At 45.3% G+C, this 21,029-nt stretch overlaps 1 protein-coding gene across 3 annotated transcripts in view; it reads right to left on the bottom strand.

Moving 5' to 3' along the window:
* WIF1 (WNT inhibitory factor 1) overlaps nt 1–21,029 on the bottom strand; it is a 240,146-nt gene that overhangs the window by 20,331 nt on the left and 198,786 nt on the right. For all 3 annotated transcript variants that reach the window (XM_033959664.1, XM_033959665.1, XM_033959667.1), the window contains one exon: nt 13,670–13,765. In XM_033959664.1, the coding sequence (XP_033815555.1) occupies nt 13,670–13,765 (96 nt within the window). The remainder of the gene's footprint in view (nt 1–13,669; nt 13,766–21,029) is intronic.

Here is a 21,029-nt window from a genome sequence, read left to right as displayed (position 1 = left end):
CTAAATCTTCCGTTTGCATTTGTAAATCTGCAATCTCCTTTGTCTGTTGAGCCATTACTGTTTTAATTTCCATTAATTCTCCTTCCAGTTGCAATACATGTTGTTCAGAGGCCTCAACACGGCTTCTCAATTCACTCATTTCCCCGCTCTGATCTCGGTGAGGGCTATTTTAAGATCTTCTCTTACTCCTTTTATTTCTGATTTCAAATCTTAAAATCCAGATTCCAAGATCGTTTTCAAGGCTGCAGTATTATTTTCCATGCTGGTGATAGCTGAGACTGTCCTGGAGATGCCATTTTGGAAACTACTATTGGAGATCTCAGAGTTTTCATTATCTGTTTGCCACTCGATGTATCATTAAAGCGATATTTATCCAATTTATGGCGATTAACCATATATTCCCATTGAATGGCTGTTATTGTCCATGTCTCACACCACTCTTGTCCGTCTGTCCAAACCGAGCCCAACGCGACCAGTCAGCAATCAGTCGGGGTTGGGGTACCAAGAACAGCCAAGACTGCCTTATCTCTTCCGTGTTCTCCTCTCTCCGCTCCGTGCTCTCCCTCGGTTCCCTAGCTCTCCGGGAGGGAGAGGGAGTGATACCGAGACCTCGCAGATCACCCTTCCTCTCAGTTCGAGGTGGCGAAAACTTTGATTGTCGGCGTCTTCATTATGCTCTTTTAGCACCAAGCATATTTGGAGGAACAATACCGCTCTTGGGAAGCATTTTAAACAGCGTTATTTCGAGCCCTGTCGGAGCTCGAGAGTTATGTTGCCATTCAGGCAGGCAACATCACTTCTTCCTGTTTTTGAATTTCAATGTTGGATCTTAGAGAGGTAGCCCACTGCTGGTGAGTGACATTTTTTTTGTAATTTTTTTATTTAAACATCTCTATCACATCTCCCCTCTCCTGCCTTTTCTCCAAAGTATACAGATTGAGATCTTTAAATCTGTCCCCATATGCCTTATGATGAAGACCACATACCATTTTAGTAGCTTTCCTCTGGACTGACTCACTCCTTTTTATATCTTTTTGAAGGTGCGGCCTCCAGAATTGTACACAATATTCTAAATGAGTTCTCACCAAAATATTATACAGGGGCATCAATACCTCCTTTTCCCTACTAGCCATACCTCTCCCTATGCAACCTATAGCATCCTTCTAGCTTTCGCCGTCACCTTTTCAACCTGTTTGGCCATCTTAAGATCATCACATACAATCACACCCAAGTCCCGCTCTTCTGTTGTGCACATAAGCTCTTCACTCCCTAATCTGTACCATTCCCTTGGGTTTTTGCAGCTCAAATCGATGACCTTGCATTTCTTAGCATTACATTTTAGCTGCCAAATTTCAGACCATTCTTCAAGCTTCGCCAGGTCTTTCTTCATGTTATTCACACCATCTGGCGTGTCTACTCTATTGCAGATTTTCGTATCATCCGCATAGAGATAAATCTTACCCAACAACCCTTCAGCAAAATATCATTTATAAAAATGTTAAAAAGAACAGGCCGAAGAATAGAACCTTGAGGCACACCACTGGTAGCATCCCTTTCCTCAGAGTGATCTCCATTGATCACTATCCTCTGTCGCCTTCCACTCAACCAGTTCTTGACCCACATTAGAAGGCACTGCTGCGAACTTCACATAAATGGTGCCAGAAGTATATCTCACCATAAACTCCTTATGGTGAGACCTCCAAAACACCTCCAAAACCTACAATACCTAACCCTAAGGAAGTCCCTGATTGGCTGAGGCACCTCAGGCCCCTCCCAAGGGAGAAGCCTGAGGCGCCTGAACCAATCAGGATCTTAGGCCCCTCCCTGTGCATCACATTAGCACTGGGGTGGGGCCTAAGGCCCCAGTTTGTCAGAGGAGGCTGAGGAGCAGGAAGGACTGAGCACCCTTCCTGCTCCCAATTTTTAGATGTATGGGGAGGGGAGCGTCCGGTGGCAGGAGGGAGTGGGCATCCCTCCTGCCATTTGTTTTGGGGGGAGGGAAGGAAAGAGCATGATGGCAGGAGGAAGTTGACATCCCTCCTGCCATTTTATTGCACGTGGTGGGGGAAGCGCCGATGGCAGAAGGGATTTGGTATCCCTCCTGCCATTTTTGGGGGGTTCAAGGAGGGGGGAGGCTTTTCTTTTTTTCATTATTTTTTTTTTATTGGCTAGATATTTTGCGTGTGTAATACACGCAAAATATCTGGCCCATTAAAAAAAAAAAAAAAAAGAAAAAAAGCCTTCAGAAGCCCTGACAGCGTGACAGGAAGCTCTGCCCCAACTCAATTGCTGAGCGACTGAGTCAGGGAGTTTGTATGCAAATGATTTGCACCTCCGTGCAAATCATTTGCATGCAAAAAAGATAGTGAATCAATCGCTGTTTAAAAAATCGGCCAGAGAATTGGTCAACAGCGATTGAGTCGCAATCTTTAGTGAATCTGGGCCATAGTGTCTTGCAATGTGCTATAAAACAGGCTCTCAGAACTAGCCCTAGTAGTGCATAAATGCTATTGGACAAAGTTACACCTGCTCCAAGGCAGTTGCAATTATATATACTCTGCACCTTACAAGAACATAAGAACATAAGCAGTGCCTCTGCCGGGTCAGACCATAGGTCCATCCTGCCCAGCAGTCCGCTCCCGCGGCGGCCCAAACAGATCACGACCTGTCTGAATCATCTGAAGGGGCTCCCCTGCCACCTTGGCCTCCCAATTTGGTCCTGCCTTCCCATCGAAGTCCCAGCCCTCCGGTCCTGCACATGCACGACCTGGTTGGTTTATACTCATTACCTGACAAACTTTCTATACTTTTGTTACATCCCAGCTCCTCCCTCAGTATCCCATGATCCCTTTATCCCTCAGGAATCCGTCCAATCCCTGTTTGAATCCTTGGACCGTACCCTGCCTGATCACTTCCTCCGGTAGCGCATTCCAAGTGTCCACGACCCTCTGGGTGAAAAAGAACTTCCTTGCATTTGTTCTGAACCTATCTCCCTTCAGTTTCTCAGAATGACCCCTTGTATTTGCTGTCCCCTTCAGTCTGAAGAATCTGTCCCTATCCACCCTCTCTATGCCCCTCATGATCTTGAAGGTCTCTATCATATCTCCCCTGAGCCTCCTTTTTTCCAGAGAGAAGAGTCCCAGCCTATCCAGCCTCTCGGCGTATGAGCAGTGTTCCAGCCCTTTTACCATTTTCGTTGCTCTCCTTTGGACTCTCTCGAGTACCGCCATGTCCTTCTTGAGGTGCGGCGACCAGTACTGAACGCAGTATTCCAGATGCGGACGCACCATCGCTCGATACAATGGCATGATGACTTCCCGTGTTCTGGTTGTTATGCCCTTTTTTATGATGCCCAGCATCCTGTTGGCTTTTTTCGAGGCTGCTGCGCACTGTGCAGATGGCTTCAGTGATGCATCCACCAGCACACCCAAGTCTCTCTCGAGTCTGCTGTCTCCCATCAATACCCCCCCAATTTGTAGCTGAACAACGGGTTCTTTTTCCCTATATGCATGACCTTGCATTTGTCCACGTTGAAGCGCATTTGCCATTTGTTTGCCCAGTCTTCCAGCTTGTCCAGGTCTCTTTGTAGGTCCTCACACTCCTCCCTGGTCCTAACTCTGCCGCACAGTTTGGTATCGTCTGCGAATTTTATAACCTCACACTTTGCCTCCTTTTCCAGGTCATTGATGAATATGTTAAAGAGTAACGGCCCCAGCACCGATCCCTGTGGCACACCGCTCGTGACTCCCCGCCAGTCAGAGTATTGACCCTTTACTCCAACCCTCTGCAGTCTACCCGACAACCAGTGCTTGATCCATCTGTGCACATCCCCTCCCACCCCGTGGTTCCAAAGCTTCTTAAGTAGCCTTTCATGTGGCACCTTGTCGAAAGCCTTCTGAAAGTCGAGGTAAATGATGTCTATGGGCTCCCCTTTGTCCATCTGACTGCTTATTCCCTCAAAGAAGTACAGCAGGTTCGTTAGGCACGACCTCCCCTTACAGAATCCGTGCTGGCTTGTTCTCAGTAGGCCATTCCTCTCAATGTGCTCGCAAATGCCATCCTTGATCATAGCTTCCACCATCTTCCCTATAATTGAAGTCAGGCTCACCGGCCTGTAGTTCCCGGGGTCACCCTATATAAACATGTGGCTTAGTTCAGAAGCCTCTTTATTGGCTTATTCTGTCTTCTACACCGGAGGACTTCTATGGATCTCGCCAGAACTACATTCTCATTCTCAGGCTCAAATGCAAAAGACAGCTAAAACACTCCCCTTTAGAAATCACACTAATCTAAAGCTTATTATAATCACAAATCTCCCCCCAAAAGATAAAGCCCTCACCCCGGTCCCTTGCATGTATATCAACGCAAGATCAGTGGTATATAAATTATTCCTTCTAAATGAGCTGATCTCAACAAATGACCTGGAGCTGGCCTTCCTTACTGAAACATGGCTAAAAGAACCAAACAGTCCAGAACTACCCCACCTCTATCCACCAGGATACATCATCATCCAAATTTCTAGAAGAAACAGGCGAGGAGGTAGCATAGCCATAATCTACAAGAACAGATACATTATTACCCTGACAGATTCCACCATCCATCCTGATTTTGAATACATAAAATATATGTTGGAAGAGAAACCCAACTCCACTGCAAACAACATTGGTATCCTATTGATATACGGTATAGACCCCCAAACTCCCAATCACGTGCAACTACAAAATTGCTAGAAATAATATCAAGCCTTGCCTGCCAATACGATTGCTTTTTCTTGGAGATATCAACTTACCTCTTGAGTCTACCAACAACAATGATGTCAAAAACTTCAAAAAATTGCTAGAAGACAGCCAAATCTCTATTATGCCATCGGGCCCCTCACAAGAACAAGGTCACTCCCTCAACCTACTCACATCCACACTCTCCTGCCTTACCTCTGATATCAAATTGACACTGGTACTCTAGTCAGACCATTACCTATTCAACTTCAACCTGAACTTTGCACAGGAAGTCCAAAAGTTGATACGAGGAAAAACAAATCCTACCCTTTTCTGGAACAAAGATACTGAATCTATGACTACTCCAACAGACTGCACATATACAATGCCATCAAACTGGAATGCCTCCATTACCAACATCCTAGATGCCCTCGCCCCTCAACACCCTCACAAAATAAAATGAACTAAAACCTCCCTCTGGTTTACTGAGATACTGAAAATCAAAAATCAATTGCACCGAAGGCTGGAAAGACTATGGCAGAAGAGCAAATTCCCCAACCACAAAACTTAAAGGATGACAGCAAAAATACAAAATCTCAGAGGCTAAGAAGAACTATTATGCCAATGAAATAGAAAACAAAACATTAGAAAATAAAAAGTTATTTCATATAAAATGTTATTTCATCTAGTACGGAGTTTAACAACATCCCCAAAATGGACACCACAGGTCAACACAACCAACCAACAGCCCAGGATCTTGCTGACTTCTTTCTCAATAAGATCAAAACAATTCAGACAGAAGTTGCCAAAATGACAATCGCCCAAAAACCAATACACCACACACACGAAAACCTGGAGGAACACAGCAATGCTGACCAAATATGGAACTGCTTTACCTTGCTATTGACCTCCAAGATGAAAAAATTGCTAAACAAGCTTTCTACTTGCTACAGCTCCCTGGACAACTGTCCCTCCTACCTTCTCTCTTCTGCACCTGAAGTAATCATCACATGGATTACCAAGTTCCTAAATTGCATTCTAAACCAAGGCCAGCTTCTGGAAGAAATGGGAAAAATAGTTCTCACACAATACCTAAATCACCGAATGCAGATCTCTCCAACCCCTCAAACTACAGACCCATTGCCGGCATACCCATACTCGCCAAACTCCTAGAAACCAATGTAAGCAAATAACTTGCAGCATAAATTAGAAACATAGAAACATAGAATATGATGGCAGAAAAGGGCCAACGGCTCAACTAGTCTGCCCAATCATGATCCCTTCCACCCTCGAAAAACTATCCTCTATCATACCTCAATAGCAACCCCAAATGTTTGTCCCATCGTTTTTTGAAGTCGAGCGTGCTACTAGCCTCGACTACCTGACGTGGAAGACCATTCCATCTATCAATCACTCTCTCGGTAAAGAAGTATTTCCTGGTGTCCCTATAGAATCTTCCTCCCCTAAGTTTTAGCGGATGTCTTCTTGTCACCGTGGGACCCGTAAGAGTAAAGATTTCCTCCTCCTCCTCGATGCGGCCCTTTATGTACTTGAAAGTTTCTATCATGTCCCCCCTTTCTCTGTGCTCCTCGAGCGAGTATAAGCGCAGACTGCTCAGACGATCTTCATATGAAAGATTTTTAAGTCTTGAGACCATCCTTGTGGCCATTCTCTGAACTGACTCAATTCTCTTCACATCCTTTTGGTAATGTGGCCTCCAAAACTGGACACAGTACTCCATGTGCGGTCTCACCATGGATCTGTATAATGGCATTATAACTTCGGGTTTTCGGCTGATAAAGCTTCTTCTGATGCATCCAAGCATTTGTCTAGCCTTTGCTGAGGCTTTCTCCACCTGATTTGCAGCCTTCATGTCTTCACGGATAATTACTCCCAAGTCCCTTTCTACTTCAGTTTTTGTTAAGTTTTCTCCATTTAGGGTGTATGTAGTGCAAGGATTCCCACTACCAAGATGCATCACCTTACATTTTTTGGCATTAAAGTTTAGTTGCCAACAACACTCCTGCTTGCATCCCTCCCAATTTGGATTCTGACCACAGAACTTCTCCTTCTAACCCTGACTACAAAAATCAAACAGTTACTAAGCATAGGTCAGCAAGCAGTTCTCCAATTCGACATCTCTGCCTTCAACTCAGTAGATTACCACCTTCTCCTAACAAACCTATCTGAAATAGGAGCGGTAGATACCATTCTAAATTGGTTTAAAGATTTTCTAAAAAAAAAAAAAAAGAGAGAGACAATACCTCATCAAGAAAGATTACACCTTCTCCAACAACTGGAAGGCATTCTGTGGAGTACCCCAGGGCTTTCTACTCTCCCCTATATTATTTAATCTATTTATGAGATCATTTGAAGAAACTAAATTCAATGATGAGTGCTTACTGTTGTATGCAGATGACATCCTTCTCCTCATCCCAACAACTAACAACCAATCTGATACAGCTCAAAAAAATCTCAAACGTAGATAAAATTCAAACATGGGCAACAAACAAAACTAAATGCATCAAAACCCAAAATTCTTTGCTTTCACATCCCACAACAGACAGCTCTGATATACATCACTCTCCATGTAGGTAACACCCTTGCCATAGATTAATCCTCCAAAGTTCTAGGCTGTATTTTAAACTCCACGCTATCAATGGAGCCACAAATCTCCAATCTCTGTAAGAAAACCTTCACTATGAGACAACTGAGACTCATCAAACCATACTTCTATCAACAACACTTTGCCCTGCTTGTGCAGATGCTGATCCTATCTCAACTAGATTACTCCATCTCCATCTATACAAGTATCAGTATCACTCTTATCCGCAAATTCATACAAAACATGACAATAAGACTCATATTCAGGCTGAAAAAATATGACTCAATCTTTAACTACCTCAAACAACTTCACTGGCTACCTGTCTCATCTCAAATAAAATTCAAAACATCCTGCATTATGAACCACATACTCATGGAAGATCCGCTGCATCACTAATTCACCTGTTCTCCTCGGCATGATCTGCTTCACCCAGAAATCTCAACAGGATACAGTTGAACCTCCCCACAACAACAAAAAACTTCAGGTATAAACGTGTACAGTAGTGCTGCCCAATTCAGGAAAAAAAATTTCAATTCGATTTGCTAAAGTACCTGTGATCCTTTCTGCAGGCTGCTCTCTGCTGCAATCAGGTAAAGGGAGCCGCAGGAGGCCAGGGGGGGAACCGGACACTGCAGCATTCCCGACTGTCCCTCTCCCCTCGCTCTCTAAAGCAGGAGCAGCTGCATTGGCCAGCAAGAGGCAGCGCTGCCAACCCTGCTTTAGGGGGTGAGGGTCAGAGTGAATCGGGAGGCCGTTTTTTTTTTTTTTTTTTTTGAATCGATTCAAATCGATTAAGAACATAAGCAGTTCCTCCGCCGGGTCAGACCATAGGTCCATCCTGCCCGGCAGTCCCAAACAGGTCACGACCTGTCTGAATCACCAGAAGGGGCTCCCTTGCCACCTTGGTTTCTCATTGAAGTCCTATCTTCCCATCGAAGTCCTAACCCTCCGGTCTTGCACATGCACGACCTGGTTGGGTTTCTATACTTATTACCTGGTTAGCTTTCTATACTTGTGTTACATCCCAGCTCCTCCCTCAGTATCCCACGATCCCTTTATCCCTCAGGAATCCGTCCAATCCCTGTTTGAATCCCTGTACCGTACTCTGCCTGATCACTTCCTCCGGTAGCGCATTCCAAGTGTCCACTACCCTTTGGGTGAAAAAAAACTTCCTTGCATTTGTTTTGAACCTATCTCCCTTCAGTTTCTCCAAATGCCCCCTCGTACTTGTTGTCCCCTTCAGTCTGAAGAATCTGTCCCTAACCACCCTCTCTATGCCCCTCATGATCTTGAAGGTCTCTATCATATCTCCCCTGAGCCTCCGTTTTTCCAGAGAGAAGAGCCCCAGCCTATCCAACCTCTCGGCGTATGGGCAGTGTTCCAGCCCTTTTACCAGTTTCGTTGCTCTCCTTTGGACTCTCTCAAGTACTGCCATGTCCTTCTTGAGGTGCGGCGACCAATACTGAACGCAGTATTCCAGATGTGGACGCACCATCGCTCGATACAATGGCATGATGACTTCCCGCGTCCTGGTTGTTATGCCCCTCTTTATGATGCCCAGCATCCTGTTGGCTTTTTTCGAGGCTTCAGTGATGCATCCACCAGCACACCCAAGTCTCTCTCAAGTCTGCTGTCTCCCAACAATGCCCCCCCCAATTTGTAGTTGAACAACGGGTTCTTTTTCCCTATATGCATGACCTTGCATATAGGGAAATTCACCCGAAATGAATCGGTGAATTGAATCAGGCAGCACTAGTGTACAGTACTCCCCCCAAATTTGCAGAGGTTCCGTTCCAGGAACTCCCGCAAATTTCAAAAAGCCACAAATATGGTTTTTAGGCAGGGGTGACAGGAAAGGGCAGCTGGAGAGGCAGGAGAGGGCAGACGGAGCACTGGCGAGTGAAGGAAATTACATTACATTATATTACATTAGTGATTTCTATTCCGCCAATATCTTGCAGTTCAAGGTGGATTACAAAAGAAGTTATCTGGCTCACCAATCAGAAGCTGCTTTGACACGCAGCTCCTGATTTATAAGGCCCGACTTTAGTACAGGAAGAGGCAGTCAGAGCATACAGTGAGGGATTTCCTTCACTCGCCGGTGAACTGGCTGCCCTCTCCTGCCTCTGCAGCTGCCCTCTCCTACCCAGTCATTCACGGTTGAAAAATACCGCAAATGACCGGGTCAGCTAACTGCCGACCACGAATTTGCGGGGGAGCACTATATTTCAATCCATGTTCACATTCTCTAATGTAAAAGCTTGCAACGACCTTCCAACAACCATCAGATCTGAATCTAAATACACCATGTTTTGCAAGAAACTAAAACCTTTCTCTTCGACTCCATAAACTCTACTGGCAACTAAGCCCAACATCCATCAACGCATACAGATTTAAACTCAACAGACTCCCAGGGAAATAGGCGCGCTGAACCATCCATTACCACCAGGGAACCAAGTACTCAGCTAACCACTAGTTAATGACTGTAACAGACTCTGTCTACCTCATGACTTCTTTCATCGTACCATATTAGCTCTCTTGTATTTATTCTGCCCCAATATGTTAACTCAATGTACCTTCTGCAGCATCACTGTATTGTACCAAACTACCTCTTTATTGCATGGCACAACAACCTCTACGTCAAAGAACCCTTGATGTATCTCTAGTGCTTCCATGCAATGTAATGTATTTCTAACCTTTCCTGCTCTGTACTAAACTGTTCTCCATAACCTGCACTGTAAGTCACCTTGAGCCTCTGTAGCCTTAGCACGACTTGTATACCCAAGATTAGATTAAATAATTATCAGGGCAGGATTAATTCTTTGAGGGCCCCTAGGCACACAAGTACACAGGGGCCCCCCCCCCGGGCCTGTCCCACCCACGTCCCGCACATGCCCTGCCCACACCCGCACATGCCCTGCCCACATTATTTATCTGTTTTCTTATTTACTTTTTTATTTCCACTTATATTTCTTTTTTTTAAAATTCAAAACAAACAAAGATTAGCATACCAGTACACAGTTTTTCTTCTATGCAACCCCCAAACATCTCTGAACAAATCCCCCTTCCTTCCCTTCCCACCTACTTATCCAGGACATTAACTCTGAACCCTTTCAATACGTATATAAAAGCATTCAAATATACTGTAAAGCAGTAATACTATCCGAAATATAAGTCTATATTAATAATCAAGTTTACATCACCTAACTGCCTCACTCTACATCAGGGGTGTCAAACTCAATCACATAAGGGGCCGAAATCTGAAAAAAAGGCTAAGTCGTGGGTCAAATTTTTAATTAAGATACTTAGGGGGTCCTCTTATTAAGGTACGCTAACTGATTTTGCGCACGCTAAATGTGCACCTTAATAAAAGGATCCCTAAGTGACTAAGGCTTAGTCTTAGCAGACATATAGGGTTACAACATCACCAACCCCATACCGGCTCTGTGGTGTAAACAAAATAAATATTGTAATCACAAAACAGAAAATAAAATTATTTTTTCTGCCTTTTGTTGGCCCCAGGCTCTGGTTGTTTTCTGATAACTCGCTTGCCAGGGTCTCCTGCCCATTTGCCATTTTTTTTCTTTCTCTGTACTAACCATCCATCTTCCATCTGTGACCTCCCCTTCCGTTTCCCTTCCCTCCCTCGGAGGTCTGGCATCTTTCCTTTCTTTCGTGTCCATATCCGCAGTTTCGGCAATGGACCCCACCATCCCCAGATCCACCATCTGTCCTTTTCTCAACTACCCTTTCATTCAGCATCTCTCCCTCCTTCCCCACCACCCCAGGGTCCATCATCTCTCCATTTCTCTTCCCAACTACCCTGTCCTATGCCACTTCCAGAAACTGTATGCCTCCCCCTTCTATCTTTCCCTTCACCCCCTTTGGTCTGGCATCCATCTTCTTCCATTCCCTCCTCCAATGATCTGGCATCTCTCTCCTTTCCTCTTCTTCCCTTCCCTCTCCCACACCCCCATGGTCTGGCATTTCATTCTCTTCTTTCTCTTCCCCCCACTTCCATCAGCATCTACCCCCTTTCTTTTCCTCCAGTTTAAATCCATCCAGTATCCTTCCTCCTTGTTTTCCCCATTTCCCTGCACACCAATTCCATCAACATTAGCCCCCTTTCTTTCCCTCCCACCTAAATCCATCCAGTATCCTTCCTCTTTGTTTTCCCCCTTTCCCTGTACACCAATTCCATCAGCATATGCCCCCTTTCTCTCCCTCTACCACCCTTTCCACACAGCAATGGCAACGCGCCCCCCCTTACAGCAACAGGCCCCCACCTGGCATCGACGATGACAACAACACGCCCCTCCCCGCATCCACGGCAAAGCAGCCAACGCAGCCATTTTTTTTTAGACGGCAACGGGCCACTCCCTCTTCCCTCTCTGCACGGCAACGGGCCCCCACCCGACAACAACAATGCTGGTCCCCCCGGCATCGATGGACTGCAATGCAGTCAATGAAGCTCGAAGAAGGTCCCGTGATGACTGCGTCTACTGGAAGAAGTAAGTGACGTCGGAGGGGGATAGACTGGCAGACGCAGTCATCATGGGACCTTCTTTGAGCTTCATTGGCTGCATTGCCATCCGTCGATGCCGGGGGGAGGCCGACGTTGTTATCGGGTGGGGGCCCATTGCTGGTGGGGCGGCTTTGTTGTCATCGGGTGGGGGCCCATTGCTGTGCAGGGAGAGAAGAGGGGGGGGGCCCATTGCCATCTGAAAAAAATGGTAAGTCGTCCTTCAGCGGGCCCCCGATTATTTCGGGCCTATTGGGTAATCCGGCCCTGATAATTACAGTGGACACAAATGATCCTGACTATTTTAAAATATTGGTTTTCATTTCCTTTATATTTAACCATTTAAAACTGAAAATTCATCTCTTTGACAACTAATGTTATCTGCCTTCTCTCTATCCTTTACTACCTTTCCCCTGTCCCTCCCCCTTTCCTTCCTGGTTTCTCTATTAGTCGCCTAGGTATTGTACAGGTTTGTGCAACTCACAAATAAATTAGATTAGACTTCTGTTACAAAAAGCATGCTAACAATTTGACCTTTGTGTAAGAATTTTAAAAATGAAAAGACTGCATCAATTAATCCAGCAATACTAATCTATAATAATAAAACCCTAAGCGTACATGTGCACTCCTACTTGTGTGTTCCGTGTTCCATGATCAGTAGGTCCCTGGCAGGTAGGAGTGCGCATGCGCGCTTAGGGTTCTGTTTTTGTGTAAGGCAGTTTGTCGTCGTCACTCCCATCCCCATACACCCGAACCACTGTTGATCCTTCCACCCGACCCTCCCACTGCGAGACAACCACAAACCTCCCGGCTCCAGCAGTGTCTGTAGCACTCTGCTCTGTGATGACATCATCAGAGACAGAGATGATGATGACATCATCAGAGACAGAGATGCAGCAGAGGAAATCAGGGCAGTAGAAGGCCACGAAGCAGCGTGTTTAGAGTGCTGCGGACGCTGCTGGAGCCAGGAGGTTTGTCGGTCGTCTCGCGGTGGGAGGGTCAGTAGGGTCAGCTGCACGGCGACGGTAGTGGCGGGGGGAGATGGAAACATGCTGCTCAAGGGTTATAATACTGCACAGGGGGATGGGAGGCAGGGAGGCTGGCTTTGGAGGGTGGGGGTGGGACAAAGTCTGGGAGGCAGTGAGGGGAACATAGGAAGGAGGCACAGCGGACACTAAAGACATAGGAAGGGGCACTGAGGGCACTAAGAACATAGGAGGCACTGAGGGCACTAAGGACACAGGACAGAGGCACTGAGGGCACTAAGGACACAGGAAGGAGGCACTGGGGGCAGTAAGGACATAGGAAGGAGGCACTGGGGGCACTAAGGACACAGGACGGAGACAAAGGGGCACTAAGGACACAGGACGGAGGCACTGGTGGCAATAAGGACATGGGAAGGAGGCACTGGGGGCACTAAGGACACAGGAAGGAGACAATGGGGCTCTATGGACAAAGGAAGGAGGCACTGGGGGCACTATGGACACAGGACGGAGGCACTGGGGGTACTAAGGACATGGGAAGGGGTACTAAGGACTTGGGAAGGAGGCACTAAGGACATAGGAGGCACTGAGGGCACTAAGGACATAGGATGGGACACTAAGGACATAGGAAGGCGGAACTGGGGGCACTAAGGACAAAGGAAGGAGGCACTGAGGGTACTAAGGACATAGGATGGGATCTGCTCTAGCACCCGTTAATGTAACGGGCTTAAACACTAGTGTATTAATAATGTTCTGATATGCACTTGAATAGGTGGACAGCAAAAGTCATTTGGAAAAGGTTCAGTCTGGATTCCTAAATCATATTTTTTTTTTTTGTACTTACTTTTGTTACAGTGCTTTCCATGCCAACCTTCCTTGCACTGGCATATGTTGGGCTCAACACAGATTCCATGTGCTCCACAGCCAGGTTCACATACAGCTGCAAATAAATATTGAGAGCAGGAATTTAACATCCTGATATTGCATTCACTATCTGTTTATTCTCTGTGAGGTAACTAAACTGAGATAAGTTACTTCAACCGTAAAATCAAGCAAACTCTGAGCGTACAAGAAACAGAGCTGAATCAAGGAGATACACTTGGAAAAGGCTTTATTGTTTACTAGTGTTTAAGCCCGTTAACATTAATGGTGCTAGTAAAGCCTCCTTCCCTCACATGTCCCCTATTTTCAGCCTCAGCTCCAAACCCATTTTTACCCCCCCAGCCCCCTTCTCCCATCTGTTCCCTTTCAGCCCGAGCCCCCTTTTCTCACCAGCAGCATTTCCCTCCCCACTCCACTTCCATGTCCAGTAGCACCTCTTCCCTGCTCCCCCTGTCCCTCTTCCTTGCTCCCCGGCCCAGTAGCACCTCTTCCTTGCTCCCCGGCCCAGTAGCACCTCTTCCCTGCTCCCCCTGCCCCTCTTCCCTGCTCCCACAGTCCAGTAGCACTTCTTCCCTGCTCCCCTGGCCAGTAGCACCTCTTCCCTGCTCCCCCTGTCCCTCTTCCTTGCTCCCCCGGTCCAACAGCACCTCTTCCTGGCGGGCTGCAAGTTGGGAGCGCTGGCTGCTCGGAGCTGCAGGCGTCGTCCTGAGAGCCTGCCTTGCGGGCGGGCGTCCGTGGCGTTTTCTTCAGTTGGTGCGCGGTGGTTGCACGGGTGGAGCTGTGTGCCAGGCCTTTTTGGCAGAGTCGGCACGTGTTCTCGGGCTGCCTTCGGGGTTCCATGTCCGTGCTGCTTGTCTTGGAGGGTTGTGTCAGGGCGGGGCTCTTGTGTGCAATTCCCTTATGGTCAGCGCTGTGTTGGGGCTTCTGCTGGGCAGTGACCTGTTGTCTCGGCGTCGTGCGCGTGTGAGGAGTGACAGAGCGGCGGGCAGGGAGAGAGCTTGCCTGTGCTTCCTCCAGCGGTTGGTGAGCGAGGACGGGAGGAGTGGAGTGGCCAGAGTGTTCCCTGCCGCCGCGTTCTAAAATAGAATCCGGCCACGGATCAGAAAACACAGCGGCAGGGAACATTATATAGGATGTATGTCTTTCTTTCTCTCTCCCTGGCCCTCTCCCTTGCCCACTGTCTGTCTTTTTTTTGGTTTTGTTTTTCTCTTTCTTTTCTTGGCTTCTGGCTATCTTGTCTTTATTTCTGTCTATCTCTCTCCCTTTCTGTCTGTCTCTCTGTCTGTATATCATTCTTTCTCTCTCTCTCTTTGGCCGCTGTCTGTCTCTGTATTTTTTTTCTTTCTCTCTCTCTCTCTCCTTGGCTGCTGGCTGTCTGTTTTGCTGTCTGTCTGTCTTTCTGGCATCCAGTCTGTCTGTCATTCTTTCTTTCTATCTGTCTCTCTGACCCCTTGTCTGTTTGTCTTTCCTTCTGTCTGTCTTTCTCCCTTTCTGTCTGTCTCTCTGGCCCTCTGTCTGTCTGTCTGTCATTCTTTCTTTCTCTCTGTCTCCTTGGCTGCTGTCTGTCTGGTTTTTTTCTTTCTCTCTCTGTCCTTGGCTGCTGGCAGGCTGTCTTTCTGGCCCTCTGTCTGTCTGTCATTCTTTCTTTATTTCTCTCTCTCTTTCCTTGGCCGCTGTGTGGATGGCTGTCTTTCTTTCTGTCTGTCTTTCTGCCTGGCCCCCTGTCTCTCTCCCTGGCCCCCAGTTTTTGTTTGTCTGTCTCTCTGCCTAGCCCCCTGTTTTTCTGTCTCTCTATCTTTCTGCCTGACCCCTGACTTTCTTTCTGTCTCTCTCTCTTTCCTTGGCCACTGTATGGATGGCTGTCTTTCTTTCTGTCTGGCCCCCTATTTATCTTTCTGGCTGTCTCTCTCCCTGGCCCCCATTTTTTGTTTGTTTGTCTCTCTGTCTTTCTGCCTGGCTCCCTGTTTTTCTTTCTCTCTGTCTCTCTGCCTGGCCCCCTGCCTGTATTTCTCTGTCTCTTCTGGCCCCCTTCTCTTTGTCGGCCTCCCAGCACACCCCTCCCTCCAAAGTAGCCCCCTTTCCCTCTCCCCCTCCATTTCCCTGAGCCGTATTTTTATTTTTTTTTAAACTTTGTAATAGCGGCTGCACACCCCGGAACCGACACTCTCCACTAACAGGAGAGAAAATGCCGGCGCTGCTGCTTGAAACCGCCACCGCCACTCTCCTGCCGGTCCACAAACAGCCAAATGCTCCTGAAGACGACCGCGCTGACAAAAGTCCACAGTCGCGTGCCTCCAGCCCCTGCAAGCACCGTGAGGTGTTAATTAGAATACTGCCACAGAAGCACACCTCACGGCGCCAGGACTCATGATTTTTCAAGAGCGCATGCGCGCTCTAGCGTTTTATTATTATTGATGTATTATGATTCTGCTTTTTATCGAGACACAGAGCATAATAAATATAAAGTCAAAAAGACATCAACGCTTCATACATCTATAACTTACAAATACTAAAATATCATAAAACTTTTACCAAAATAAACATATTTACATCTGCTAAGTTAAATCCCTTGATAACTTTTTTTAAAATAAAAATGCTTTGGCTTCAGAACACAGAAGAATAAGACAGGAATTACAAAGTCCAAGAAATCAAGGCAAATTAATTTTTTGGTGATCCCTAATCTTTGCTTTTTTTGTCTTGCTTTTTCATTTACTGTTTGTAAGCTGTGAATGCAGAGTACAAAATAAATTAGCCCTTAAACAGTTTTCCAGACTCAGGGGAAGATTCTCTAAACATAAACGTGCCTTTAACATGCTCGCTAAACTGGTTAAATATGGATTAGCGTGCATATATTTTAGCGGTGGATTTTCAAAACGGCTTACTGTGGTCTTTTCCGAGTTTCCTAGCAGTCTCCAATTCTGCCATGCAAAGGTAGTACAATGATATCATTAATATTAAAATAAGCACTCCAAGTTATTCTCTATCATTGCCGAGTGTTTTCCTAACCTCATTATGCCACATTTGCGGCCAAAATTTGCCAACAGGTCTGAGCTGTCATAGCTTTACTTTCTGATCAGTGCCTGAGTGTTGACTGGCTCAGGCACTGACAGGAAAGTAAGGTTTGACAGCTCAGACCCCCCCCTATTAAAAAACCCCAAAAACAAACCCAAATCAAAGATTGGCAGGAGAGATGTCCACTCTCTCCTGCCATGCTTGCACAACCTCTGGACACCCACCCCTGGCAGTAGAAGAGATGCCCACTTCCTCCTGCCATGTCACACAATCCCCAAACACTACTTCAACCACTCCCCCTCCCCCACCCCCCACATTTGGATCCTTTTTCCATTCTTTACAGGATGATTTTTTGTCTCTAATAGCCTCTTTCACTTCACCTTTTAACCATGCCAGCTCTTGTTTCCTCTTCTTTCCACCTTTGCTGATATGTGGAATACATTTGGTCTGGGCTTCCACGATGATATTTTTAAATACCATCCATGCCTGGTATACAGTCCTAACCTTTGCAACTGATCCTTTTAGCTTCTTTTTAACCATTTTTTCTCATTTTCTCATAGTTGCCCTTTCGAAAATGAAATGCCTCTACAGTAGATTGTTTTTGCAACATCACTCCCGGTATCAAATCATGTTTAATGTGAGCAAGTGCAAAGTGATTCATGTGATGAAGAGGAACCCAAACTATAGCTGTGTGATGCAAGGTTCCACATTAGGAGTCACCACTCAGGAAAAGGATCTAGGTGTCATTGTTGATGATACATTGAAACTCTGCTCAGTGTGTAGTGGCAGCTAAGAAAGCAAATAGAATATTAGAAATTATCAGGAAAGATATAGAAAATAAAGATGAGAATTTTATACCTTTTTATTGCTACATGGTGCGGCTGCACTTCATGTTTTGGTCACTGCATCTCAAAAAAGATGTGGAGGGGCATTTTCAATATGACATCTAAATCCAAGTTTAGACATTTGGGAAAAAATGTCCAGATATCAAGTAGAGAAAATGGATATTTTCAAACCAGTGAATTTTTTTTTTTTTAATGGCCATTTCTTAGATGTGTTTGTCCTGTAGCCAGGACTGCCCTCCAGGGGATGCAATATCCTCTTGCATCAAGGATGTATCTCCAAGGGTTTCTGCCCAGGAGGGAAGGATTAGGATGGCTGTGGCAGTTGGAGATTCGATCATTAGGCTTTGTAGATAGCTGGGTGACTGGTGGGCATGAGGATTGCCTGTTCACTTGCCTGCCTAGTGTGAAGGTGGCAAAACTCACACATCACCTATATGTAGGTAAGGGAAAGGACAGGAGAATAGAAGAGCATAGATAGGTTAAATAAGAAGAGAACCTTGACTGGATGACCAATGAATTGGATAGAGGTAGTTCACCTGGATTTCAGCAAAGCCTTTGACATAGCTCCTCATCGGAGGTTCATCAATAAACTTAATGGGCTGAAGTTAGGACCCAAAGTGGTGATCTGGATTAGAAATTGGCTGACTGAAAGATGACAGAAAGTGGTGACAAATGGAATTTGCTTGGAGGGAAGTAAGGTAAGCAGTGGTGTACCTCAGGGATCGTTACTGGGGTCTATTCTGTTCAATATATTTGTGAGTGATATTTCTGAAGGATTAGAAGGAAAAGTGTGTCTCTTTGTAGATGATATGAAAATTTGCAACAGAGTGGACACCCCGGAGAAAATAGAAAACATATGAAGAGATCTGTGAATGTTAGAATAATTGTCTAATGTTTGTCAGTTAAAATTTAATGTGAAAAAGTGCAGAGAGGTCACTTGGGGAGTGAAAATCCAAAGCAGCTGTATCTGCTAGGGGGTGAGAAGCTGATAAGCATGGACTGGGGGAGAGACCTTGGTGTGATAGTGTCTTAGGACCTCACGGTGGCGAAACAATGTGGCAAAGAAATGGCTGTAGCCAGAAGGAAGATGGGCTGCATAGAGAGAGGAATTGCTGGCAGAAAAAGGTGTTAATGCCCATGTACAAGTCGTTGGTGAGGCCCCACTTGGAATATTGTGTTCAGTTCTGGAGGCTGTATCTTGCTAAGGATGTAAGAAGACTTGAAGTGGTCCAGAGGACGGCAACAAAAATTATATTGGGATTGCGCTGAAAGACATATGAGAAGAGATTCGAATATCTGAATATGTATACCCTAAAGGAGAGAAGGGATAGAGGAGATATGATACAGACATTTAAATAATTAAGTGGTATTAATCTACAAATAAATCGTTTCCAGAGACAGAGAAGCAGTAAAACTAGAGGACATAATGAGGCTGCTGGGTGGTAGACTTAGAAGTAATGCCAGGAAATATTTTTCACAGAGAGGGTGGTGGATGCCTGGCATGCCCTCCTTGTAGAGGTGGTAGAGGCAAAAACAGTGATAGAGTTCAAAAATGCATAGGATAGACACAAAAGATCCCTAAATAGAAAAAAGATAGTATCAACACAAAACTCGACAGATCAACAACTATTACTTTGTTTATGATGAACAGGAGTGGTGCTTGGATTGCAGCCCCGGTAGTGAGGGAACTGGGGCCAATGCCAGATAGACTTCTACAGTCTTTGTCTCATACAGACAGATCAGGATGGGCTGGTGTTATCTTTGATGGCAACTACAGCAGTGGGGCAGTTTAGCCGAAGCCGGGTGGACTTCTATGATCTATTCCCATATATGGTAGGATGGATCAGGTGCAGGCATTTATATTTTATACCACATTTATATCATCTGAGTACATATCTTGCCTAGCTCAGGGGGAGTGGAAGTCATCTTATAGTGGAACTTAGCATGTAAAATGGATAATTACTGGATTGTGGGTCAACATTGTCTTGATATTGAATGATATTGGGCAGACTGGATATTGAATGATATTGGGCAGACTGGATTGGCCATGCAGATCTTGCATGATATTGGGCAGATTGGATATCGAATGATATTGGGCAAACTGGATTGGCCATGCAGATCTTTATCTGTTGTTATTCACTACGTTACTACGCTACTATGGGGCAAGAGTGAAACTTATTTGCCAAGAACCGTAAGCTGCCAGGAGAGGTCGCGGCAGCCACAAGGGGCAGGAGCGAGTAAGCTTTACTTTTGCCAACATTACCCCTACTACAACCATCAGGCTGGAGGGGGAGGGGAGGGGGAAAGAGGACAGGAAGGAGGAAGACTTTTTGGGGGCCAGGAAGGGGATCAGGGTCATCCACAACAAATTTAATTCCTGATATTCGGTGCCGATGCTTGGCGCTGAATATTTGGAGTTAATCTAACTAACCATGATCAGAGTTTTAAAAATACACTGCCAACAGTGGGTTTGTGTTTTGTTTTTGTATGATGCTCTTTGAAGAATCCCATAGAGGATGAAACTGGCTGCAGTGGAGCTGATATGGCAGTTTGAAAGTTGTGGAATATCCACTTTTGCATGTATGTATGGTTTTGGTTATGGTTATCTTTATTTGATATACCAATTTTATGAAAAGATTCACCCAAGGCGATAAATGTTTATGTGAGACTTCTCCTTTCTCTTATTCCATTTTGGAATGGTTTGTGAGGACTTTTCATGCTGGAGAATCTTCTAATTATCTTCATAGAATTCTCAGATATGAATATATTGGTGGATAAATAAAGAGCTGTTTATGGTTTTCTAAAAAGTTTTAAGTAAAATAAGAATATCACATCTTTAGAAAATAATTACTGTATGGCCTTTTTTAGATTGGTTGTTTCTATTTTTGATTACTGGACTATTGTATTCTTGGGTATGAGTAAGAATAAATGTCCAAAACCAAGAAACAGGAGAGCAAAATCCCTACGCTGAGATGCACACAGCAGTCCTTCAGAGTAGAGACAGACCAAGCTATCCATAGACAAACAAGGCACTAGAGATAGCAATGCTAAATCCTTTACTTGATGACCTGGGTTTATCCTTGTTATCCTCTGATGGACGTTTGGGCCTTTTTTTTTTAACTGAAATAATCTTACAATGTTACATTCACATAGTAAAGATATGGATCCAAAAAGAAAATATACAAACAACTGAAGTTTACATAAACATGCAAATCCATCTAGCCCACATTATTGGAAGGAAGCAGCTGATTAATTAGAAAATAGCAAAGCAATCAAAAATAAGGAGGAATGGGGGAACCCTCCCCCCTTTCTATCCCCATTAAATTCAAATGAGCGCTATTAAATATTTACCCCATTTTGAAAAAATGAAAACAAAGCAGGTCAAGTTTTATTCCCTTTAAGAAACAAATCTAATTGAAGCGGGTCCCCCAAAATATAATCTTTGTCTTGGATATGTAGGAGGAA

Source organism: Geotrypetes seraphini, chromosome 9, assembly GCF_902459505.1.
Source record: "Geotrypetes seraphini chromosome 9, aGeoSer1.1, whole genome shotgun sequence".
NCBI lineage: Eukaryota > Metazoa > Chordata > Amphibia > Gymnophiona > Dermophiidae > Geotrypetes > Geotrypetes seraphini.
Note: the sequence above shows the minus strand (reverse complement) of the source record. Positions and strands in the feature narration are given on the sequence as shown.